Here is a 26,019-nt window from a genome sequence, read left to right on the forward strand (position 1 = left end):
CTGCCGTAATCTGTAGCACACCATAGGTAGTTCTGAGGATTAGGTGGATTTGTGCAGGTAGAAGTTGAAAAGAATGCTCTACTACTAACCACTAAATATGACTTGATTCTTGTACTGTGGGATTTACTCCATGGATATTCTTTCTTCATTCACAATCTTGTCAACAATCTAAAGCCGTTTATTGCCAGTACTCTTAGCCATGCAACAGAATGTGAAGTTGAACCCCTTCTGCCAAGGACCCTATACACTTTTGTCACACGACGTGGGAGATGCTGGGCTGGCACTAATCTGAAAGCTTCCTTCCTGCTGGCTGGTTTTCATGGCGCCATACGATGTTATGTATTAGCCTGGATGAGAGAAATCATCAACAGTGAATTCTTTTTTGTTGTTGTTTAATTAATTATTTTATTTGTTTACATTTCAAATGATAATCCACTTCCCGATTACCCCTCCACAACCCCCCCATCCCATCTCCCTTTCTCCCTCCTCTTTGCCTCTATGAAGGTGCTCCCTCACCCACCAACTCCTGCCTTACTGCTTTAATACCCCCTAGACTGGGGTATCAAGCCTCCACAGGACCGAGAGCCTTCCCTCCCTCTGATGTCAGATAAGGCCATCTTCTAATGATCGTTTATCAATGGTGAGATATCCCTATTGGTAGAATAATGACATAAATGTTATGGAAGTGACCTACAGTTATCTGATTGTATTTAAGGCCCATGTTACCAGAGGGTATTCATACTTAAACCTGTAAAACTTGGCTAAAGTGGTCATACATGATCTACTATTATTATTTTGCTAAGTGGAAAATGCATCAAACTGCTTTGTAGATATGTATCCTTACACTCATAGATTAGTGCATCTCTCAGCCTTCATCAGAGAAGCCACTCCCTGGGTGTGCCTTTGTCTGTGTCCCTTTGTGTCTTTGTCTCTCTGTCTTTCTCCATCTCTTTCACATTCACACATATACTCACAACCAGTGTGAGGATGCCTTTCTGGCCTCTATATTCCCTAAAGACAAAAGAAGAACTAGATGGTCTGTATTCAGTGATTGTCATATAGAAATCTCAATGGATGGGTTGCATAGACTGTAAAAGCCTCTCTAATCTACATGCACACCTACCGGTGTACCCACACACTCTTCTACAGGCAACACACACACACATCAATGCCTCTGTGCAATTTTATACAAAAACAATTGAATTGAGGAGTAGAAATTCAGGCTCCTTAATTAAGAATGACCTTAACAGAATGTTCTGTAAGCTTTTGAAACATTTCATTTTATTCATCCCGGCCTTTATGTTTAAAATGATAAGTGCTAAATAAATAAATTAATAACGGAATGGAATCTTTAAAACTTTTTTTCTTACAACTTTATTATAAAAACAGAGATACATGTACAGATTTTTAAAAGCATTTTTGCATTAAACTATATGAATATATTTTTGACAGTACTTAATTTTTTAAAAGTTTGATAGTTTGCAGTGAAATCTTGCTAGTTACAATGAGAATAAAGTACATGTAAAACAAAATGTAACATGGAAATAGTCAAAGTTTTCTTGGTGTGTATAGATTAAACATAATGATTTTTAACTAACACAAATTATCACAAGGCTTCTTATCTCTTGAGTTATTAATGATTTACGGTCTAGGTGTACCCCACTCTGAGAGAGTGCTATACACTTATTGTTTTATTTTTTTTTTTCTAAGAAGGACTGAGGCTTCCACTTTTTGGCCTTTCTTTTCTTTCTTTTTCTTTTTCTTTTTTCTTTTTTTTTTTTTTTTTTTGAGATTCATATGGCCTGTTTCTGGGGTATTCAGAGCTTTCTGGGGCTAGTATCCAATTATCAGTAACTGCATATTATGTCTGTTCTTATGTGATTGGGTTACCTCACTCAGGATGATATTCTCTAGATACATCCATTTTCCTAGGAATTTCATAAAGTCATTGTTTCTAATAGCTGAGTAGTACTCTACTGTGTAAATATACCACAATTTCTGTATCCATTCCTCTCTGAAGGACATCTGGGTTCTTTCCAGCTTCTGACTATTATAAATAAGGCTGCTATGAACATGGTGGAGCATGTGTCCTTATTGTATGTTGGAGCATCTTTGGGGTATACGTTCAGAAGTGGAATAACTGGGTCCTCAGATAGTACTGTGTCCAATTTTCTGACGAACTGCCAGACTGATTTCTAGAGTGGTTGTACCAGCTTTTTAAAACTTTTCATATCAATAAATTAACCTATGGAATCACTGTTCAAAGTAACAATAAGCAAGTGAGCAAGAATGTGTCTCTTTCAGCACACCTAGGATGCCTATGGAAGACACTACATTCAGTCCTTCCAGCAGCCCGAAGAAATGTGTGGGTTTTTCTGCCCATTAAAAAAGAATCAGGACAGCTCATTCAAGGACAGTAAAGAAAGACCAAAGATTTGAAATGTGCAAACATTGATCAATTATTTTGCTTTGTGAGCCTCCCAAAAATAGGATAAAGAAATCCACCCAAAGTCAGAGAGTATGTTAGTTTAATGTACCACCAATGCCATTAAAACATAATATAGACTGATTCTAACATCAGACCCAAACATCATTACAAACTGAAAGGTGTGACTCTCACACCCAGGTCTAATGAGTTCACAGAATGCTCCACAAAGCTGATTTTCTTCCTACTGTCTGGATCTAGTTTTTACTACATTTATGACACATTATTCATAATTATGTTAGTTATTTTTCCTAATAGGCTCATAATTTTCTGCATCTCTTCTTTTTCAGGCTGTTCCATGTATTGGAGAAAAGGAAATGGCTGGTGAGTTGACTTTTGGGTTGTGTTTTGTCTCCTAGATATCTCAGAATGAAATCTCATTTATATCTAAAATGCACCAATCTCATCAATTTCTGTGGGAAATGTCAAATTCTTAGCAAATAAATCAGTTGTTCTCCAAGAAAAATTTGGCATTTCAGCATTGTATTATTTTAAAGGCCTTCTTGTAGTTTTACAATCAATTTCAATTACATTTTTTTTCTCTCAGAGGGAAAAAAATTGATGTTGACCAACATGATGAGTAGTGCTCTTTGAGATTTGATTCCTGATATTTATCAAGACTTATTTTTTAATACCAAGAGCTTGTTCAGTAGTCATAAAAAGCTGTTCTTGATGGATAAATTGGATAGTGCATAGTTGAATGCAGTTAGGAAGCAATGTAACTGATGGAGAAAATGGCGTTGTTTTTCACACTCTGGGAGGCTTGTAAGTCTTCCACAGTATTGTGAGAAAATGGGAAAGAATTGATGAGTCATGAAAATAAGAGAAATTGGTCTGGAATTGGTAGAATTGTGTACTTTAAGATCTTTTTGCCTTTCTCAATATTGCCTCTGTGTTCAACCTAAACAAAGTAAAGACAAAAAGAAAAGTAAAACCAATTAGAATGTGCACCGCTGACTTGATGCATCCTGTTTCGTTGATGGACGTGTGATGTCATTTAGTTCATAGACAAATGATGTTTAAGAGCAAGAAAGTGGAGGCAAGTGACATCAGACTAAAATGTGACTTCAAGTTCTTTAGTGAGCTTAGGGCTTGTGCGGTATAAGTTTTATTTACTCATTTATTTATGTATTTGTTGGGGGAAAGAAGTGTACATACCATTGCATAGGTATGGGAGTCAGAAAACAGCTTATGGGGAATAGGTTTTCTCTTTCTACTATATGGGTTCTGGGCTATCTTGCCATCTTCTTCATATACCAATAGGGGATGTTCATCTTTTCTTACCAGGATCTGTTTTGGTAATGAGAAAGTTTTCAAGCAAAGATCTAAGCTCTTTAGCTCTGGGAACTTAACTTCCCTATCGTGTTTAGTTGGTGTCTGACTTCTTCACTCTTATGATACCAAGAGGCCCTCAGAATAGGATGAAATGGTTTAAGTGGATTCAAGTTTCTATGAGGGATCAATTAAATTCTGACCATACAGAGCAAAACAGTGGGCTCTGGTCATAAAGATTAACAACATCTACTGGCATCGGGTGAGTTTAAAGTAAGTTGTTAAGCCACAGGATGTCTGTCTGGTTAAACAAGAACTAAAAGATTAAATGTGTGCATATACATTTTAACAACCAAGCAACTTAGGCCCTTACTTTGCCTGGGGTTGTGACTTTTTTATAATTCCCTAGACTAGCTGTGATTTATACAATGTGTAAGAGCAATGTCATCCTCTTATTCCAGAATAACAGCAAATTCTCTCATTCTCCCAAAGAAAACATTCAGGTGTAAACTGTTGGCTGGTGGGGAGAGAAAGAAGGGAAGCAAATCACTTGTCTAAGGAGTAGCGAAGCGCCAAGTCCTTCCTCTTCCACTTAAATGGTGTCACATGGACCAGGGGAGGAGCTTCATTGTGTCATTTCTCAGATAGTTCAAAAACTCTGTTATAACTCAGAATTCAGCAAGGCATAAGCAGAGTGCACCGCCTGTTTCCTGTTGTCTTGCGCATCCCCCTCCTCTGCAAGAGAAAGAAGCTGCCATACTTTCTAATATTTGCACTTAATATTAAGGAGGCAAAAGTTTCAAAGTTGATAGACTGGTGGTGCATGCCAGGAGTTGAAAGTTGAAAGGCATAGGTTAAGAGGTTCTTGGATCCAGTGCAGTCCCAGGATACTTAGCAAAATCCTATCTCAAAAAATAAAAAATAAAACCCATATATATATATATATTGTGTGTGTGTGTGTGTACATACATGATAGGTACAATGGTGTAATCCTGTAATTAGCTGAAAAGCTTATGCAGGAGGACAGCTGTGATTTCAAGGAAAGCCTAGACTACATAGCAAATTCCAGAACAGTGTAAGGATTGAAGAAAGAGATTCTGTCCCAGTAAAAGAAGAAAGGGGGTTGGCCAATGGTCTCGGCCAGTCATTACCACCAAGCCCAGTGACCTGAGGTCCATCCACTGGACCTACATGGTAGAAGGACAGAAGTTGTGTTTTGATCTCTACACGTGGAGGAACACACACACACACACCAATACATACATACATACATACATACATACATACATACATACACACACACAATATAAATTAAAAACAGACAGAGGAAAGAAGTTGATAGAGTCAGTTCACAAGTTTTCAGAGGATCTTGCTGGAAAACTGAGGCATCTGCCCAGCCTCAGGCACATGAATGTCCCACTTCACATTCTTGATGATTCATGTTTAATTCATTCTTATCTACATTAAAACATTTATATGTCTGTGATATATTCCTAAATAAATTTAATTTATAAATTCCTGGACAAACTATTGTGCTTATGAGGAGATACATTTTTTGAAAATACAAATGTAAGAAAGCGATTAAGTGTGTTGCGGTGAATATTAAAAAATAGAATGGGTTTATCTCTTTACCGACGCTGAGGTCTCACTCCTCAAGCTGGGTTTTAGTTCAGAGCCGCAAGCTCCTCTGGCGCCTGGTCTGAGCCACCATGGCTCAAATCATCCATTCAACTCTCTTCCCTTGGCGGTTTTCTACTGCCTGTTCTCTGCCTCTGTCCCGGGGTACTTCTGTACCCCAAAATCCCACACAAACACAACTCTACAGCCTGATAGCTTTTCATACAGGTTTATATATTCAACTCTCAATCCACAAATCCTCTACACAACAAGACTGCATCAAATAGACAAAGATACAAACTGCGTCTTTATATGAGATGTTAGACCTGTAAAATCCTTAATGTTCATAGCTTTTTAACACCAATAAATCCCACCTGGGTCCAGCTGGTCCTTGGGAAGCTCCATGTTGCCAAGAACTCTAACCTGGTCCTCTGACCTTCTTCAGACCTCTCAGCCCTCTCGAATTCCTTCACCCTGCCCAGTCACTGGCTTTCCTTTATTTTACTAATTTAAATGGGAAGGTTCAGTTGGAGCCAGCCCTTCTTGGGGATGTGGAATTAACATTAAAATATAAACAGCTTCAGGACAACCTACCAAGTGTTTAAAAGTTAGTGAGTTAGCCTGTCAAAGTAATTCCGTATCTTTGAATAGTCTGTGAATAATGGTATCAAATCATATGGTCCAAAGGAGAATATTATTTACTTCAAACATTGTGAAAGAGTGTCTGTATCTAACTCTTTTCTTTCTAAGCTTGCCATACTCTGTGGAAAACATCCTGGGTGTTTAGTCTATGACTGTGACTTGATTTGCTCCTAGCTCTGTGACCCTCAGGTTTTAAGTTCCCACTGAAAAGAAGTGCTTCAATGAAGCCAGAAGGCTTACTTAGTCTTCCTGGGTAATTGGGTTCTTTAACAGGATTAAAACTTCCTATCTACCCTAAGGGCTGCCTTTTTTTTTTTTCTTTCCCTTTCTTTTTTTCTTGCTAAATGAAGGCAGCCTATTGTTCCTTACTATGGAGGTCTATCTTTAACTTGTGTGACCTCTCATCCAAGCCAAGGGAAACCCCCTACAGCGGGGCCTTCTGAGTTTCTAAACAAAGTCGTTTGTAGTGCCTGGCGCCCTCACTCTTGCATAGCCTTGGGTTGTCCGCGGTGGTCTTACTTTTTCTCCATTCCCATCAGCACTGAGCTTTCCCAACAATTCTACTCCTCCTCTCTTTCCTCCCAAGGACTGACCCTTCAAAGGGAACACTTGAAACATCATTCCACGTACCCACCGTACCCACTGCACAAGCACTTACTGATCAGCTATGTCTTCTAGGCATCCTATTAGGGTGTTATGAAAATTTAATTATGATAATAACTGAGACTCTGCTTGCAGGAATCAGACTCTGGTTAGAAAATAACTTCTGCAAGTTAGCATTCTGCTCTCTTTCCCAACAGAGCATCTTTGTAGCACCTTGTTCAAACCTTCCTAGGAAAAGAATCATACTAAACTGCTTATGATAACCTATGTCAGAACGTGTGTTTTTAGGACTGAAATAAATATTCTTAGGACCAATCAATTCAGGAAAGAATTAGACTCAAACCACACAAGTATCAACATATGTTGTTTTTCTCAGTCTGTGATATTTTTATTATTTTTATTAGTCACCAAATAAGTTCACCTAGAGAATGGGCCCAGTGATCCAGGCAAGATGGTATGTTACAAGCCCAGCAAGGTTTGAAACCATAAGTTCAAGGCCAAACTGACATAAATAGTTAAAGCCTATATTTTAAAAACTAATCAAGAAAAAAACAAAACAAAACCCACAGACAGAGCCTGGAGTCACTGGCATCTTCTCTGGTACATCTGCTCCCTATCTGTGCAGCCTTCAGCAAGTTATGCAACTTCCTCATTCTTCTCTTTTAACAGTGTAAATAAAGAAACCGCCATGCTCTTGTTGTAAGCAGGGAAGCCTAGTGCACAGTGAGCTCTAAAATCATAGCTTGTTCTTATGACAACTAGTTGTGCACATAACCACTGTGGGTTGGGCCTCATAAAGACTGGATATGCCACCATTCTCTGTGTATATGTCCTTGGGACACCACATAACAGCCATCTTTAGCTGCTCCTGTAGAAGAGATCGTTTTCTCCACAAATCTGAGCTGAATCACACACATGTTATTCGTTGCAGTTCAGGTCCAGCTGGACACATTTTAGCCTTGCTCTAGAAATTATTTTCTCCTTGAGACTGAACTTCTCTCTAATGAGTATCTCTATCTACAATTCAATATCTACAAAAGATTCGACCTTGAGGAATATTTATTTCCTCTTTGCTTATGTTTCCATAATCACCCTGTGTACCCAGGCCAGTGCTGTTATTAGATCCTGTCTACCCAGAAACCAGACTCACAGAGAATGCAGCTGTTCCTGCCTGTCCTCATATTGTGTGAAGTCCTGTCAGCTCCTCCTCAGCCTTAACTCTCTTTGCCAGCATTATACTGTTATATACAATATAATGTCATAATAATGTTATATTATTAATAGTAATATATAATGTTAATATATAACATTAATAATGTTGACATGTAATATTAATGTTATAATGTATTAATATTATAATTGTGTATAATATATTGATATAGTATATATATATGTATACATACATATATATATATATATTAGTGTTATTTTTTTTCTCTATGCCTTTAATTGGGTAGATGGTTGGGTGGTTGATTTGTTAATTGATAGACCCAACTATAGTCACAACATCCAACCAGAGAATGACTTTAATTTTTTATCTCTCTCCTGCCTTGGTGTGATGCATAAACATTTTCTTATTAAAAAGTAAATAAAAGAGCAATAATAAATAAGAACTTAGAAACTGAAACATGTCGAATTTGGGGGAAAAAAAGATAAAGGTTGTTTTTCTTCATTATAAATAAAAATATTCACATTAAATACAGCAGAGGAGAAATACATTTACACCAGTGAGTTAGAATGCTCCTTATTCCAGAAGCATGATGTATCATAGAAAAGAGATACAATTTAGTCACTAGAATGACCTCTGTGGACGCACGTGAAGTGTACTACCGTTCGTAAAGAAGTGTCTCATGCTACAATTTAATCTCACAACACCTCCATCAGCTTAAGCAGTTGTCTGTGACCACTGCAGTTAGCATTGCAGTTAGAGCGCTATCCGCTAGTCTGTGGCCGTGTATTAGCTCGGACAATACGATCACCTCAATGAATCATTATCCAGGCAGAGCCCGCCTGTGGTCTCTGTCCTGGGAACAGCTTGCTTGCCTTCTGTTGCAGGTCCTTACCTTGCTAGAGTATCCTCTTCTCTGGGCCTTGTGCCTGTCTTCGTCAACAATGCTATCTTTGTGTCCCATGAAACTTGAAAAATCAGCTTCCTTGTAGGTATTTCGGAAAACTTTTTAATCAAGTGACTGTAGTCACCAAAAGGCTTCCAACTCAATATCAGCGATACAGTTAACACTCTTCTAAAGTCGGTGTTTAACTCTTTCTCTCCTTCCTCCAAGTAATTAAATAATGCTGGTAATTAGAGAGCTAACCCACATGAATGAGTAAAGGGTACCGTTGGGGAGAATGCCTCTGATTCTAACTTTGGCTGGAGTCCTTGGTTGTTTTTTATTTTTCTTTTCTATTTTCCGTTATTTATTTTATGAAAAGTAAACTGTTGTTGTTTTCAGACACACCAGAAGAGGGCATCAAATCCCATTACAGATGGTTGTGAGCCACCATATGGTTGCTGGGAATTGAACTCCAGAAGAGCAGTCAGTGCTCTAAACCACTCAGCCATCTCTCCAGCTACCTTGAGGTTATTTAGCTGGCTATAAAAATGCTAAAAATCAAGATAGTGAATAACTGAATCTGGAACTCAAGTGAATGCTTTCAAAACAATAGAGTAAAGCCTCACTCTCTGCAAACTTACTGTTGTGGTGATCAAAGCAGAAAATTAACAAAGAACACTGCTTTGTGACAAAGAGGTGAGAAGGAAAATCCAGGTCTCCCTCACTTCAGTCCCCTCCTTGTAAACACAGTAAAGAACAAAACCCAGACTGAGTGCCATTTGGTATTAATTTCCTTGGCAGCCTTTGATTAGTAAAAAGGGAAATGCAGAAGACAATATTTTTTAAAAGGCAAAAAATATATGTAAAATAAAAAGACACTTGCCCTTTTCATAGTTTATCAGAGACATTTGTCACCAGTTATGAGTGAGAATCTCCAAGCTAGCTTTGATTGAAAAAATAAATAAAAGAGCGCCCCAATTTCAGAATTCTTTGCAAAACTTCACTGTTTCCTATCTCCAGCTTAATACAAATACCAATCATTTAATTTCTGTCCCCTGTACCGAATAAAGTAGAAGCATCTAGAAAGACAGTATTTTGTTTCATTCAGCTCTGTGTCCCAGCACCTGGCATTACTCTAAGTGTTTGATCTAAGTAAATACATGAATAAATTAAAGCTACATTTAAAATCTGCACTTGCTTAAATCTCAGTGATGCTGTCAAAGCCCACTGTAGAATCTACAAGTTCTAAGTGAAGTTCTTCCCATGACTTCAAAGACCCCTAACTGCTTGCTGAATCTCCATAGAATCTAAAACTTGTCTCTGTCTGAGCGCAGCTCTGGCCAAAACTGCACATTCCCTTTCCCTATCCACTTTAACTCTCCAAAAAAAATGACTTAGACAAGTTTTATACAAAGATCATATAAATATTCACTTGCTGCATTTTTTTTTAAGTTTTATGGTCTCTGCTTGCCCACTTTTTTAAGCGGAAAGAATTTAGGGTATGCCCACATATAACCTCACAGTTACTCTGAAACCAAATGTAAACTCATCCATGAAACGTTTGCTATGTTTGAGTGGACTATTAAGAAGAAACACATTAGCTTTCAGGTATTAGAAATATATATATATTTTATATTAGAAATATATATAGAGAGAGAGAGGGGGGGAGAGAGAGGGAGAGAGAGAGAAAGAGAGAGAGAGAGAGAGAGAGAGAGAGAGAGAGAGAGAGAGAGAGAGAGTATTCTATTCTGAAATGCCAAATTCTTGACTACAGGACATTCTTAAAATATAGTTTCTAAATATTTCTTAGCATTCTATTTTTAGTGTATTATTAAGTATAACTAATTTATTATATCTTTTTTTCTCCATTATATTTCAATCAATATTGATCAGTATTTTCTATTAAGTTCTATCTTCTTCTTCTTCTTCTTTTATTGGACATTCTTTGTATTTACATTTCAGATGTTATCCCCTTTCTCCCAATCCTATCCCCCTCCCCCTACCCCTCCCATTACCTCCATGAAGGTGCTCTCTCTCCCAACTACCCTTTCACACCTCAGTGCCTTGGCATTCCCCTACACTGGGTAAATGAGCCTTCGCTGGACCAAAGGCCTTACCTCCTACTGAAAATGCTATCCTCTGATGCATATGCACCTGGAGCCATGGGTCTCTCCATGCAAACTCATTGGTTGGTGTTTTAGTCCCTGGGAGCTGTGGTGGGTTTGGTCAGTTGATAATTTTGTTCTTCCCATGGGGTTGCAAACCCATTCAGCTCCTTCAGTCCTTTCTCTAGCTCCTTCATTGGGGTCCCCATGTTCAGTACGACGGTTAGCTGCAAATATCCTCCTCTGTATCAGTATAGCTCTGGCAGAGCCTCTAAGGAGGCATCCATATCAGGTTACTGCCAGTGGCTGCATATGGATGGATCCCCAGGTGAGGCAGTCTCTGGATGTTCTTTTGTGTGTGTGTGTGTGTGTGTGTGTGTGTGTATGAGGGAGAGAGACTGGGTTATCTCATTCAGGATGATACCTTCAAGGTCCATTCATTTGCCTAGAAATTTCATGAAGTCATTGTTTCTAATAGCTGGGTAGTACTCCATTATGTAAATGTACCCCACCTTCTGTATCCATTCCTCTCTCTTCATCTTTTATATCCTGCATGGAAATGGTCTCTCCAAGGTCTTTACAGCCAAAGGTCCTACTTGGTTATATTCTTCTTTCAGTACTTAGTGTTTCTTAAGATGTATATCTATCTATGAATTTATGAAGCTCCTTCTACCATAACTGCAAACTTAATTGGATAAGAGATGATAGTAGCATCTTGTCAGATGTAGCAGAGTACAACTCTTTGTATCTATGAGAGGTTCATAGACATGATTGGACCATGAGGGCTCTGACCTAACCAATGGTTTAATCCATTAACACATTTAATAGTTTAGGAGACTATTGGAAAGCAATAGAACTGTGAAATTCAGGGTTCTGGTTAAGAAGTTTGTCACTGGAGAGAGGCATACTATTGAAGGGTATTCCTTACCCTGGCCACCTCTTGTCTCCTTTTTTCCTAGATTCCATGATCTGAGCCAGTCTCTGCCACAAGCTTCTGTCATCCTGAGATTCCATCTCATCCCTGGCTCAAAGCAATAGACACAACTCACCTTGGAATGTTGTTTCTAAAACCGTGAATCAAAATCAATTCTCCCTCCATTTAATTTGTCTTTGTGGTATTGTCACAGTGATGAAAAGTTGTGCCTACCATTTTATCTCTAACGTGCAAAGAGCAAGTGCACTAAAAATAGCCTTTGGAACAATCTGCTTTTTTGGCAGACCAAGAGACTCCTGTAGAAGTTGGTTAATTGCTAGTATATTGATGATTAGGACTTTTCATGGTATTTGAAATGTTCATTGTGTTAATGTTTCTTTTCTGAAAAAGTCCTGTGGACATTGTACTCCTCTTCTGGGAAGGACTGACTATTGGTGATATGAAGAGATGAATGAGAGCTACCAACACGAGCAGATGGAAGAGATTTGTACTTCAGTGTTTCAGTTGGTGTCTTACTGTCTCAGTTAGGATTTCCATTGCTGTGAGTGTCACCATGACCAAGGAATCACATAGGAAATAAGTGGGGCTGGCTTACAGTTTCAGAGGTTCAGTCCATTATCATCATGTCAGAGAGCATGGCAGAGTCTAGGCAGAGATGCGGCTGGAGAAGGAGCTGAGAGTTCTACATTTTGATCTGCAGGTAGCAGGAGAGTGGCTTCCATGCTGGGTGAAACTTGAGCATAGGAAACCCCAAGCCTCCCCCACAGTGACACACTTACTCCAACAAAGCCACACCTCCTAGTAATGGTACTCCCCATGGGCAAGCATTCAAACACATGAGTCTATAGGGGGGTCAAACCTATTCAAACCACCACACTTATTTTGTTTTCTGTTGCTAGGTACTTGGGTAGGGATGTAGGGAGAAAGCAACTTAGAAAGAAGAAAAGGATTTGTTTGACCTACATATACCAAGACACAGTTCACTAAGGAAAGCCAAGGCAGGAACTCAAGGTAGGAACCTGGTGGAAGCAGGAGATGGTGCAGGGCCATGAGGAAGTAACGCTTATTGGCTTGCCCCTCCTGGCTTGCCCCTCCTGGATCACTCAGCTTAGACTTTTATACATCCAGGTCTAGCAACCCATGGATAGCAACATACATAATGGTCCATACCCTGTCACATTAATCATTAGTCAAGAAAATGCTTTACAGGCTTTGCCTACAGGCCAGTAGGGTGAAAGCATCCTCCCAACTTTGGTTCTGTTGTCTGAAATAACTCTAATGATGTCAACTTGACTCAAAAATAACCAGAACAACTGTCACCAATTTTTAGAAAAATTAACCTGTCACTCTTATCTTTCCTGAAGAATGATCAATACAAAAGGCACCTTTGTTTCCACTTTATTTAGAAAACAAAGAAAGAACTTCCATTGATCTTCTCCTAGGTATCATTTAACTACCTTTGTAGAATTTCTCACTCATGGGGCAGTGATTCAGTTAGTTTTATTAATGGTATGAATATATAGAGAGATGCATACAAGGTTTATACATTGACTGTGATGCTTCCAGAAGATGCCTTTAATTTAGAAGTTACACATAACAAAAAATGACATTGACCCTTTGGAGATGAAATGACCTACGTATTCTTCCCTTATTTAACATCTATTAACTACAATAACTTTGATTTGTTTTCCTGTTGGCAAGAGTTTGAAATCAGCATCTCTTCCACCGGCTTAATGACCGGTTGTGTTGAAGAGTCAAGACAGGACTTTGGCATGTGGTCTATCTGAGAGGAAAATCATGAGTTGTCGTTGTAAACAAAAATGAATTAACTGATCCCAATTAAAAGCTTGTGTTCCTCTTGCTATTGAGTGCAGACTGTCTATAATATTAATCAGAGGAAGAATGGATCCTGGATAAGGGATGGTATTCTGATCTAATTAATGTAGCCAGGTACAAATGATAGAGTTCTACAAGAGCTGCTTAACCAAAATGGTGGCTAAGGAGCCTCGTTCAGGTTTCACAGCAGCTATCACAGCAGTATAATGTGTTTGCTTATAAAATTTCCCAGTCACAGGCTTCCTTAGAAAACACATCCCAATGACTCCCAAAGGCTTGTGTTGTAATATTCTCCTTAATGTAAAGGATGGCTTCATTCTTCCCTATGGACTTAAGAAAAAGGTAAGTGAGGAATAACAGCATAGCACATGGCTTCTTTAGTCTTCCTAGAATTTAAGTCTGTGCTTTGCTTGGGCGTATCCACCAAGTGTTTTTCCAACTGTCCTGTGATTTCCTTAAAGGCCACAATTTTTTCTGTACTTCTGGGACCAGAATCCTAGCAGGTACTTGGGTTGGTGTGTGTGTGTCTGTAAATGATATAATGGGTTAAATAATATCATGCCTGCATTTTGATAGATGCTCAACAGGTAAACATTTACTTAATCATCTAGCTTCCCCGATGGCGAGGTGCCTGTCTGTGTCCTACATCAGAGGGAAGGGAGAGCCAAGGCTCAGTGAGGCTCCTAAGGAACCCAGAGTCAAATGTGGCTTAAATGCTACAATCGAATGCTTAAATGCCAAGACTGCATAGCTGATGAATCCATTTTTCCATAATCTGGCCTTATTATTTCTTCTGATCTTCCTAGTCTAACACGCACCTTCTGCTGTTGCCATGGTAAGGACTCCATATTATTTCCCTGAATCTTCTTCATTTGTCTGGACCTTTGCTACTCTGGTCTTTCTCCTAGAAATTCTCTTTCCTGTCCCTCAAACAACTTACTGGTGTCATACACTCACTGTGACTTCTATCATAACCCATGCCCAAATTATGCCTATCATAATTCCACAATGTTGGGACTGTTACAGCTCTAGCATACAAACCTTCCCTGTACCAGTTGTTTATGTCCCTCATCCTAGATTGGTTGTGATCTTGCTTGAACATTTTGTTTGCCCTACTCTTGCATATGACAGCCTCCAAATTATCATTTGAAACATCACTAAACATAGTGCTGTGCACTGAGAAGAAACTGAGATTATAAAGGAGCACTTCTTTTTTTCACCAGAGTTTTAAGTTGACAGCAACATTGAGTGGGGAGCATGGTTTAAAGTGTGATATTCCTCTGGTAAAGGCAAAACAAAGGACATGGTGACATGGGGCACTGAGTAATATACATTTAAGCCCCTCCAAAAGTTGTCATGGACTAGTAACTTCTTTTAGGTGCTGAATATTTCATTGTGAGTATATACAATAGTCTTTTATCCATAGAAAATATAATACACAACCTCCAATGGATCCTTGAAACAGTAGATAGTATAGAATCCCCTATATACTTTGCTTTTTTTTCTAGGCATAAACTGTTCAGTAGCAAACAGGGCCTAGTGTGTACAATGTAAATGTGCTGATTGAGAATGATTCACGCCCCAGGTAGGAGAGAACAAAACAGCAAGTTTGCATCACATTATTTGGACCATCTAAACATGGACTCTGTCCCTGGCTGTCAGCTCCAGTTCTTGGGATGTGACTGTCACACCAGCAGAATTTGTCTGCATCATTGCCTGCTTCGCTGTCTTTGTTGGATACAATACAAATTAATTCCTTACACCTGGGCGCTTAGACATCCATCCCCAAATTTCTAGACAATTACAGCTTGTCTGTCCCTGAGAGTTCTGATGTTTATCTCTCCCTCTGATTTTACATCATTTCCTACTTCTAATGTATCTGTTTTCAATCTAAATATAAACCATAATGAGTATGCGTTAGGGCCCAGAATGTGTCATAATTAGCCACAATAAAGAACCAGTTCCTATTTTCCTATTTATCTATTTTATCCAACAAGATCTAGCAACATCTGAGGATCTAGTGAATACTTGATAAAATCATAAGGTTTCACAAAGATATTGTCTTTTAGGTGACAAAAATTGTATTTCTGCATCAAAATTATATTTTAGCTCCTAGAGTATCTTTCCATTTCATCTTCTTTCAGTCACTTTTATCTAAGTCAGCAGCACCATACCTGTTAATGAGATCTGGAGATTTCTTTTCCTTCTTCAGCAAATAAATTGTTTCTCGTTCTCTGTGTCTTTTAAAACAATTTAACAGTATCCCGGGAAACTGCTCTATTTTAAATCTGCTACCACCAGCACTGGGATCATAGGCATGTGGTACCACACCCAGCTTTGGTGCGGGCAACTAACTCAAGAGCTTCATGTTTGCCTAGCAAGCACTTTACCAATTGTGCCATCTCCCCAACCCAGCTTGGATTTTCTTCTTGTTAACTCTTTCTAAGGCTTCCCGAGGCTCCCTTGCAGTTGAAATGGTAAAAGGGGGAGCTTTCCTTTGTCCTGAAAGAGAATTGCTCAGGTGCCCTAGCAGACATAAGACTTTTTTCTTATTCTGTGAGTTAACATTGAGATGAAGCTCCCATTGTTTTATGATATTGCTGTTTAGGCCCTTTAGAAAGTAGAGGTGGCTGAGGCTGGGGATATAGACATGTTAGCACTATACATGTTCGCCAAGCATGCAAAAAGCTCTAGGGATCAAACATGGGAATGTATGTAGTTTCACATGTCTGTTAGCCCAGCAACACTCAAAAGGTAGGACACCCAGAAGTTCAAGGTCATCCTTGACTACACAGTGAATACAAGGCAGGCTGTGGCTATACTAAACCTTATCTCATAAATATATAGGTAGGGAGAAGGGGGTCATCTCAGTGTGACTTTGTGAACCCAATTCTGAGACGGGACTTAGCATTCTGCATCTAATCTCAAGATGTTTTCCTTGGAATCTCAGGGTTGTTTTGATTTGCATTTCCCTGATGGCTAAGGATGTTGAGCACTTCCTTAGATGTTTCTCAGCCATTTGATATTCCTCGATTGAGAACTTTTTGTTTAAGTCTGTACCCCATTTTTTAATAGGGTTGTTTAATTCTCTGGTGTCTAGCTTTTTGAGTTCTTTGTATACCTTGGATATTAGGCCTCTATCTGATGTGGGGTTGGTAAAGATCTTTTCCCACTCTGTTGGCTGCCGTTTTGTTTTCTTGCCAGTGTCTTTAGCCTTACAGAAACTTTGCAATCTCATTAAGTTCCATTTGTCAATCTTTGATCTTAGAGCTCAAGCTATTGGTGTTCTGTTCAGGAAATTTTCTCCTGTGCCTATGTATTCTAAGGTTTTCCCTACTTTTTCATCTAATAGTTTCAGTGTACCTGGTTTAATGTGGAGATCTTTGATCCACTTACACTTGAGCTTTGTACAAGGAGATAAGAAAGGGTCCATTTCATTCTTCTGCATGCTGAGTGCATGACAGTTGAATAGGCTGTTCATTTTCCATTGAATGTTTACAACTCCTTTGTCAAAAATCAGGTGACCATATACGTTAGGGCTCATTTATGGATCTTCTATTCTATTTCATTGATCCACATGCCTATTTCTGTACCGATACCATGCAGTTTTCAGCATAATTGCCTTGTAATATAGCTTCACGCCAGTCAGATTGGCCAAGATCCAAAACTCAGATGACAACAGATGCTGGTGAGGATGTGGAGAAAGAGGAACACTTCTCCACTGCTGGTGGGGTTGTAAACTGATACAACCACTCTGGAAATCAGTCTGGCAGTTCCTCAGAAAAATGGACATAGTACTACCTGAAGACCCAGCTATTCCACTGCTGGGCATATACCCCAGAGACGCTCCAACATACAACAAAGACACATGCTCCACAGTGTTCATAGCGGCTCTATTTATAATAGCCAGAAGCTGGAAAGAACCCAGATATCCTTCAGTAGATGAATGGTTACAAAAATTGTGGTATATTTACACAGTGGAGTATCAGAATATATACTCAGCTATCAGAAACAATGACTTAACGAAATTCTTAAGAAAATGGATGCATGTAGAGAATATCATCCTGAGTGTGATAACCCAGTCACAAAAGAACAGACATAATATGCAGTCACTGATAATGGGATACTAACCCCAGAAAGCTCTGAACACCCCAGAAACAACTCACAGACTGTGTGAAGCTCAACAACAAAAAAAGAATATATTTTAATTAAAATAGAACTGTATCACACCCCCCTTTCCTCCCTACAACCTCTCCTAGTTTCTCTCCTATCCCCTCAAATTAATAGCCTCCTTTCCTATATTATTGTTACATATATACATATGTGTATGTATATGTACCCACAAATACTTAATTACAACCTTAAAAATGTATTTGTATGCTTTTATACAAAAATGCTGAAAATTTCTACATTCCTCTTTGTTTTTTAAAATAAAGTAAAAAAAAAAAATAAAATGTTTTCCTTGAGGGTCTAGGACCACAAAAAAATTAACCACATCCCCATCCTCACTGACATGGGCACATTCAAGTGTTACAGACTGGAAGAGAGTTGGGGTGGACACCTTCAAAGTATCCTTGCGAATGGAGATGTATAGACAACTGTATGCACACCGCCATCCCTTTAGGAAGGCATTCCTAAATTCCAATCTAGAACAGACTCCAGCTCTCTGAGACAAGCATCAGATTCAGATTACAGACTGAGAGACATTTCCTTGCAGGAAACGACATATGAAATTTCAGCAAAGTAGGTTTAGTTCGTTTACAGGCAGAAGTGAGCAAGAAATGCTTCTTGTATTCATTCCTCACAGAACTTGAGTAAGCCACGCTGCTGCGCTGATCCGTAGATGAAGCCACACATCTGGAAACTCTTTGCTCCATCTGTGCTGGGGTTTCAGCCCCTTGCTTGCTCTTCACCATTTCCCATGACTTCAGCTACTTCGCTATTTTCTTTCGTGAAACTATTTAACCCCTGGAGTTTCAGGGTTTGTTTTGTTTTGTTGTTTTCAAGAGGAAGGCACGCAGGAGACTTCCTCATACTAATTTTGGGGGGTGTTGTTGTTTGGTTAGATTTTTGTTGTTGTTGGTTTGTTTTGTTTAGAGTTTTGGTTTTGTTATTGTTTTACGATGCATCCAAATTTAACCTTTCTCTTAATCTTTCAGTGTCTGGTCCTACATAAAGGATATAAATGTCAATAAGCCTAAATATGAGAATTCCCCTGGGCTCAGTGCTTTGGCATTTGTTTTAATTGCTTCATCATTCATGTTTCATCTCCCAACCCGAGGTTTGGACTTCACTTATTTCATGTGTTATTAAAATGCCGCAGAGCATGGAAAATAAGGTGGCATATTGTTTCATGGTACTCGCTGTCATCCTGTATCAGTACGAAATGGTTGCTATTCCTAATTAAGTAAGTCACATGGCACTGGTCTTTGGGTCGTTGTTTCCTCTTTGGCTTTACTCTTTCGTTTGGAGAACTTGTCTCGTTGAAGATGTATTTGCACAGGCAGTAGCTATAGCTACTCATCCAGGCTGCACACTCCACGCAGCTACCTCCTTCTGCTCACTCTCTACATCCCACACTCTCCACCTCAGTGCCTAGCCTTTATGTTTCATAAACATGTTTGTTTACCACCTCTAAAATTCCATATTTGCCTCGACTTTGAACCCTCTCAGGATCTCCCCCACTTAGAAAGCAGTACCTTTTATATACCTTAAGATACTATAAATCCATACACTGTTTATCCCTCTAGACCCTTCATTACCATTGTTAGGATCTGTTTTCTCTATTTTTGTGCTAATTTGCTTTTCATTGCTGTGATAAAACACTGGCCAAAAACCACTCGGGGAAGGTAGGGATTATCTTACTTACAGATTCTAGTCAACCATTTAACAAAGTTAAAACAAGAGCTCAGGGCAGGACCCTAGAGTGAGAAGTAGAAACCATGGAAGAACACTGCTTACTGGCTGACTTTCTCTAACTTATTCAGCTATACTTTTTTTTTTATTCAATGGAAACCCCAGAAATGGATGGACCCTGTCACAGTGAACTAGACTTTCCTATATCAATTAGCAGTTAAGAAAATGCCCCCACAGACAGGCCCACAGGCCAATCTAATAGAAACAATTCACTAATCAAAGATCCCTCTTCTCATAAACACCACCCTATAATTATCTGAGTAAAAGGAAAATGAATATTTTACTTTTATAGAAAATAAATAAAATATTTTTTAAAGTTTGTCCTAATTTTGAAATACCCTTGCTTTAAGAAACAAAAAAGATATTTCTATAAGTTTCCTTGCTTACCATTCTGGATTTCTTGGGTCTAGAAGTCAATGCATTCTCCAGAGGGTTCTTATTAATACTGAGAACTGAGAATCATTGGCTGCTATCACACCATGGCCCCATCTTCTTCCATAGACCCACAATTTTAATTCTTGCTTCAAAACCATTATTTTATAACAAAATCCTTCTAAAGATTTAAACAAATTATCATGATACTGGATAGCCATTAAAAGATTCTATTTTACTACATGTAAGCAAAAATGTATCTACTGAACCCTATGTTGTACTTATAAGTGTATGTAGCACACTATACATGAAGAGTCTATAGTCAAAGGTGCAGGAAGTAACACATCTGTGCAAGTTTATTGAACAGAGAGAATGCTCAAGGGTGGCTTATGCACCACATATTAACCTCCATCTTTAGCTATATCTTTATGTTATCTTTACTAAAGCCACTCACTCTTCAGTCTGTGAAACTGAACACCTTTTAAAATGTTGGTAGTAATTCCACAGACAATATGGTGAGAATAGAAGGGGGAGATAGATTTCACACTAACGTTCAGTAAGTTGATACATATGGGAACCACGTTCTTGTTCTACATGTAAATTTCCCTACAACCCTGTGCATATGCCCTCTCATCATTCGGAGCAAAACTCTTTACATCTTGAAGCACCCCAGAGAATATTCTCACCAAGCACCAATGCACTAGGAATCCTGGGCTTTGTAAGATGATGAAGTGGGCATTGGACCCTTGGTAACATTAGAGAGCATGATAGGAAAAGGACTGAATGCCTCCGCATAAAAGAAAGGGTGACAGGACCAAAGATATCAGACAAGAAGCATCATCTTTCACAGTTTTGTCACCATAGGAACGGCTCAGTGACACAGAGTAAACATTCCATAAATCTAAACATGCCCTGTGTTCTTTAGGGAGGCCACACGCTTCAGCTTCCCTTTGATGGAACCGATGTTCCCTACTCCAGTTTGATATAAGTGCAGCCAACATTAGCCCTCTGTTCTCTTTGGCTCCCACTTCCTCTGCCTTGCACTTGAATGATGTGATAAGGGGAAACTCGCTGGGTGCGAGTGATGTTGGTATGCGCTGCCTTCCTGCTTTGCTTGTTTAGTTGTCTCAGGATTTCCTCTCTCTAGGTCTCGAGAGCACGTCCCTTCAGTGTGAAGGCAGCCTGCTGAACAAGATAAGTGGAGAACAGTAAGCTGTAAAAGTCTCAAGATACTCAGGACATTTTTGAGCAGTCACCTGAGCTGGAGTTGTCCATAGAAGCGGGAGTGGGTACAGGGATGGGCGCCTTGAAACTGCAAAGGAAGATCTGAGGCATTGCTAGGCAAAGAACGTGTTGGCAAGGTCAGGGCTATGGAAGTGCTTATGGCTTGATGACGCAATCCTGCTGCTTGCCAGCTGGAGCCCAGAGCCTGTGTTTGGAGAGAAATAGGATAATACCAAGCTTCAACTGGCCTTGGAGTCTTATTATAACTTTTACCAAGAACACTAAATCTTATAATCAGAGGTATTACCGTGACTGCAGGATCTACATATCCCTATTCTTGTATGCAACAGTAAAAAGAAAACTTAAAAATCAGGAGCTGTCTGTTTTAAATGATATGTCACCACACCAGAAACCATTTGATAATGATCACGTTTTCTAAAGGACTTTGTGTGTGAGTGTCTCTGTGTGTGTGTATGTGTGTTTGTGTGATATGTGTGTTTATGTGTATGTGTGAGTGTATGTGTGTATGTGTATTTGTGTGTGTGTGCTGTGTGTATGTGTATTTGTGTGTGTTGTATGTGTATGTGTCTATGTGTGTATACATATATCAGATTAATGAATAACATCTTCCAGTTATGTTTTTGTTTTGAGTGATAGGTCTTGTTAAAATTGACTTCTATGTTATTGTAACTCAACCATTTCTTGCATCGCAAATAACAAATAATGTCAGTAGGATAAAGAAAAAATAACACGAATAAAGAACTTCAATTTTTCCAACTGATTTCAGAGCAAATAACCCTTTTAGAAAACTTGCTACCACAAAGCTTCGTGCAAAGAGGTCTGCTAGAAAGAAGGACACTTCCCACTTAAGTAGCAAGGCTGACACTTCACTTCCGACCACCAGCTACGCCATGTTTTTCTTTTTCTTTTAATATTTTAGCTTTCAGGGCTCTTGCATCACTGACAAACTCATCTTCAGGCCAGATGTGAACCTCTCGCTTGCTCACTCACTCGTTCAGCATGAAATTCCAGAGGTGAAACCACTTCCGTTTCCTTAAGAGCCTGTTTTTCCTTTTTTCTACTTGAAATGCTGATGGCACTTACCAAAGCTGCACTGCTGTGTAAATCATAAAAAAAAAAAAAAAAAAGTCAACAGCATTTGTGTGATCCACAGGGTGTTAGTCGCATTTTCTGTAACGCAATACTAAAATAACTGACATACAAAGTTTGGCTTGCCATTTTGGTCGTTGTATAGGAGCAGTCATTCCTTGAGGTCTGTGGTGGCACATAAGATTGTGGTGGGAGTGTGTAAGTGTGACCCAGGAAGTACAAAAAGAATAAGCGAATAGATGTCACAATTTCAGAAAAGGGCACCTGTAATGACTTGAAGCCTCCCCAGTAGGTCCAGCTCTTAAAGGGTTTTCTGCCTCCCAGCAGAGCCACCCTGAGCAGCAATCTTAACACATTGGTCTTTGAGAGATAGTCGATGCCCTAACTGTGGCACAAAGGCTGGTTCACAACTTCACAAATTTGTGTTTGACTTCATCACTCTCTCTTAATACCTTATACGTAGGTATTAAACCTTCAGAGTGAAGTTTCCCAAAAGACCTTTGATTTTTTTTCATACAGACATCTTTTTTTTTCTTTTTTATTAGATACTCTGTATTTACATTTGAGATATTATCCCTTTAGCCCGCCCTGCTCCCAACCCCCTTACCGCTTCATTTGCCTTCACAAAGGTGCAATCACTTCTGATCTCCCTCTCCACCCCATTGCCTTGGCATTCCCCTACATTGGGAAAACATGCCCTCTCTGGAACAAAAGCCTCTTTTCACATTGATGCCAGACACTGGTATCTTCAGCTACATATGCAACTGGACCAATAGGTCTCTCAAAGTGTACACCAAGGTTGTTGTTTTACTCCATGGGAGTTTTGGAGGGTTTGGTTAGTTGAAAATGTTGTTATATTCACTTGAGGTTGCAACCCCTTTCAGTTCCTTAGGTTCTTTCTTTAGCAGCCTCATTGGGATCCCCGAGTTCAGACCAATGGTTAGCTGCAAGCATGCTCAGCTGTATCTATATGACTCTGACATAGTCCCTGAGGAGGCATCTCTGTCTGGTTTCTGCAAGTAAATACATTTGGGATCAGCTATAATGTTTGGATTTGGTGACTGCATATGTGTTAGATCCCCAAGTGAGGCAGCTTCTGAGTGATCTTTTCTTCAATCCCTGATCCTCTATTTGACCTTGCATTTTCTCTGATGAGAGTTTTGTAGTCTTTTCTGAGAAGGACTGAAGCATCCCCATTTTGGCCTTCCTTCTTTTTGAGCTTCATGATGTCTGTGAATTGTTTCTTGGGTGTTGGGTATTCTGAGCTTTCTGGGGCTAGTATCCTCTTATCAGTGAATGTATAACATGTGTGTTCTTTTGTGACTGGGTTATCTCACTCAGGATAATTAGTCTATAGTTCCATCTATTTGCCTAGGAATTTCATGAAGTCATTGTTTCTAATAGCATAGTAGTACTCCATTGTGTAAGTATACCACACTTTCTGTATCCATTCATTTGTTGATGGACATCTGGGTTCTTACCAGCTTCTGGCTATTATAAATAAGATTGCTATAAACATGGTGGAGCATGTGTCCTTATTATATGTTGGAACATATTTGGGGTATATGCCCAGGAGTGGAATAGCTGGGTTTTCAGGTAGTACTATGTCTAATTTTCTGAGGAACTGCCAGACTGATTTCCAGAGTGGTTGTACCAGCTTACAACCCGACCAACAGTAGAGGAGTGTTCCACTTTCTCCACATCCTCACCAGCATTTGCTGTCACCTGAGTTTTTTTTTATCTTAGCCATTCTAACTGGTGTGAGGTAGAATCTTCGGGTTGTTCTGATTTGCATTTCCTTCATGACTAGAGATGTTGAACATTTCCTTAGGTGCTTCTCAGTCATTCGATGTTCCTCAGCTGAGAATTCTTTGTTTAGCTCTGTATCCTATTTTTAAATAGGATTATTTGATTCTCTATAGTCTAGCTTCCTGAGTTCCTAGTATATATTGGATACTAGCCTTCTATCAGATGGAGATTTGATAAAGATCCTTTCCCACTCTATAAGCTGCTGTTTTGTCTTCTTAACAGTGTCCTTAGCCTTACAGAAGCTTTGCAGTTTCATGAGGTCCCATTTGTTGATTCTTGATCTTAGAGCATAAGCCATTGGTGTTCTGTTCAGGAAACTTTCCCCTATGCCTATGTGTTCTAAGCTCTTCCTCACTTTCTCTTCTAATAGTTTCAGGGTACCTGGTTTTATGTGGAGATCTTTGATCCACTTGGACTTGAGCTTTGTACAAGGAGATAGGAAAGGATGGATTTGCATTCATCAGCATGCTGACTGCCAGTTGAACCAACACCATTTGTTGAAGAGGCTGTCCTTTTTCCATTGAATGTTTTTAGCTCCTTTGTCAAAGATCAAGTGACCATAGGTGTATTGGTTCATTTCTGGGACCTCAGTTCTGTTCCATTGATCTACTTACCCATCTCTGTACCAATACCATGCAGTTTTTATCACAATTGCTTTGTAATATAGCTTGAGATCAGGGATGGTGATTCCCCCAGAAGTGTTTTTATTCTTAAGAATAGATTTTGCTATTCAAAGTTTTTTGTTATTCTAGATGAATTTGCAAATTGCTTTTTCCAACTCTATAAAGAATTGGGTTGGAATTTTGATGGGTATTGCATTTAATCTGTAGATTACTTTTGGCAAGATGGCCATTTTTACAATGTTGATCCTTCCAATCCATGGGCATGGGAGATCTTTCTATCTTCTGAGATCTTCTTCAATTTCCTTCTTCAGAGTCTTGAAGTTCTTGTCATACAGTTCCTTCACTTGCACCCAAAGGTATTTTATATTCTTTATAACTATTGTGAAGGTTGTCAATTACCTAATTTCTTCCTCAGCCTGTTTATACAGTGTGTAGAGGAAATAATTTGATTTGTTTGAGTTAATTTTATAGCCATCCACTTTGCTGAACTTGTTTATTAGTTGTAAAAGTTCTTTGGTGGAATTTTTGGAGTCACTTAAGTATACTATCATGTCATCTGCAACAAGATTGAAAAACTCTTAGCCAGACTAACTACAGGGCAAAGAGAGAGTATCCAAATTAACAAAATCAGAAATGATAGAAAAGACATAACTGAAACTGAGAAAATTCAAGAAATCATCAGATCCTACTACAAAAACTTATACTCAACAAAACTGGAAATTATGGAGGAAATGGATAAATTTCTAGACAGATACCAGATACCAAAGTTAAATGAGGATCAGATAAACAATCTAAACAGTCCTATAACACCTAAAGAAATAGAAGTAGTCATCAAAAACCTCCCAACCAGACAAAGCCCAGGACCAGATGGGTTTAGTGGAGAATTCTATCAGACTTTTATAGAAGACCTAATACCTATACTCTCCAAACTCTTCCACAAAATAGAAACAGAAGGGAACACTACCCAACTTGTTCTTCAAAGCCACAATTATGCTCATATCTAAACCACAAAGAGACACTACAAAGAAAGAGAACTTCAGACCAATTTCTCTCATGAACTCAATAAAATTCTTGCAAACAGAATCAAAGAACACATCAAAACAATCATCCACCATGACCAAGTAGTCTTTATCCCAGGGATGCAGAGATGGTTCAACAACATAATCCATCAATGTAAACAAACTCAAAGAAAAAAAAAACATGGTCATCTCACTAGATGCTAAGAAAGCATTTGACAAAATTCAGCACCCCTTCATGATAAATGTCTTGGAAAGATCAGGAATCCAAGGCTCATACCTTAACATTGTAAAAGCAATATACAGCAAACCAGTAGCCAATATCAAACTAAATAGAGAGAAACTTGAATCAATACCATTAAAATCAGGGATTAGACAAGGCTGCCCACTGTCCCCCTACC

General features: G+C 38.9%; 1 protein-coding gene across 2 annotated transcripts in view; it reads left to right on the forward strand.

Moving 5' to 3' along the window:
- DLC1 (DLC1 Rho GTPase activating protein) overlaps positions 1-26,019 on the forward strand; it is a gene marked incomplete at its 5' end in the record, with an annotated part of 374,393 nt that overhangs the window by 167,861 nt on the left and 180,513 nt on the right. For both annotated transcript variants that reach the window (XM_080929012.1, XM_080929013.1), the window contains one exon: positions 2,776-2,809. In XM_080929012.1, coding sequence (XP_080785138.1) covers positions 2,776-2,809 — 34 coding nt within the window. The remainder of the gene's footprint in view (positions 1-2,775; positions 2,810-26,019) is intronic.

Source organism: Micromys minutus (assembly GCF_963924665.1).
Source record: "Micromys minutus genome assembly, chromosome: 14".
NCBI lineage: Eukaryota > Metazoa > Chordata > Mammalia > Rodentia > Muridae > Micromys > Micromys minutus.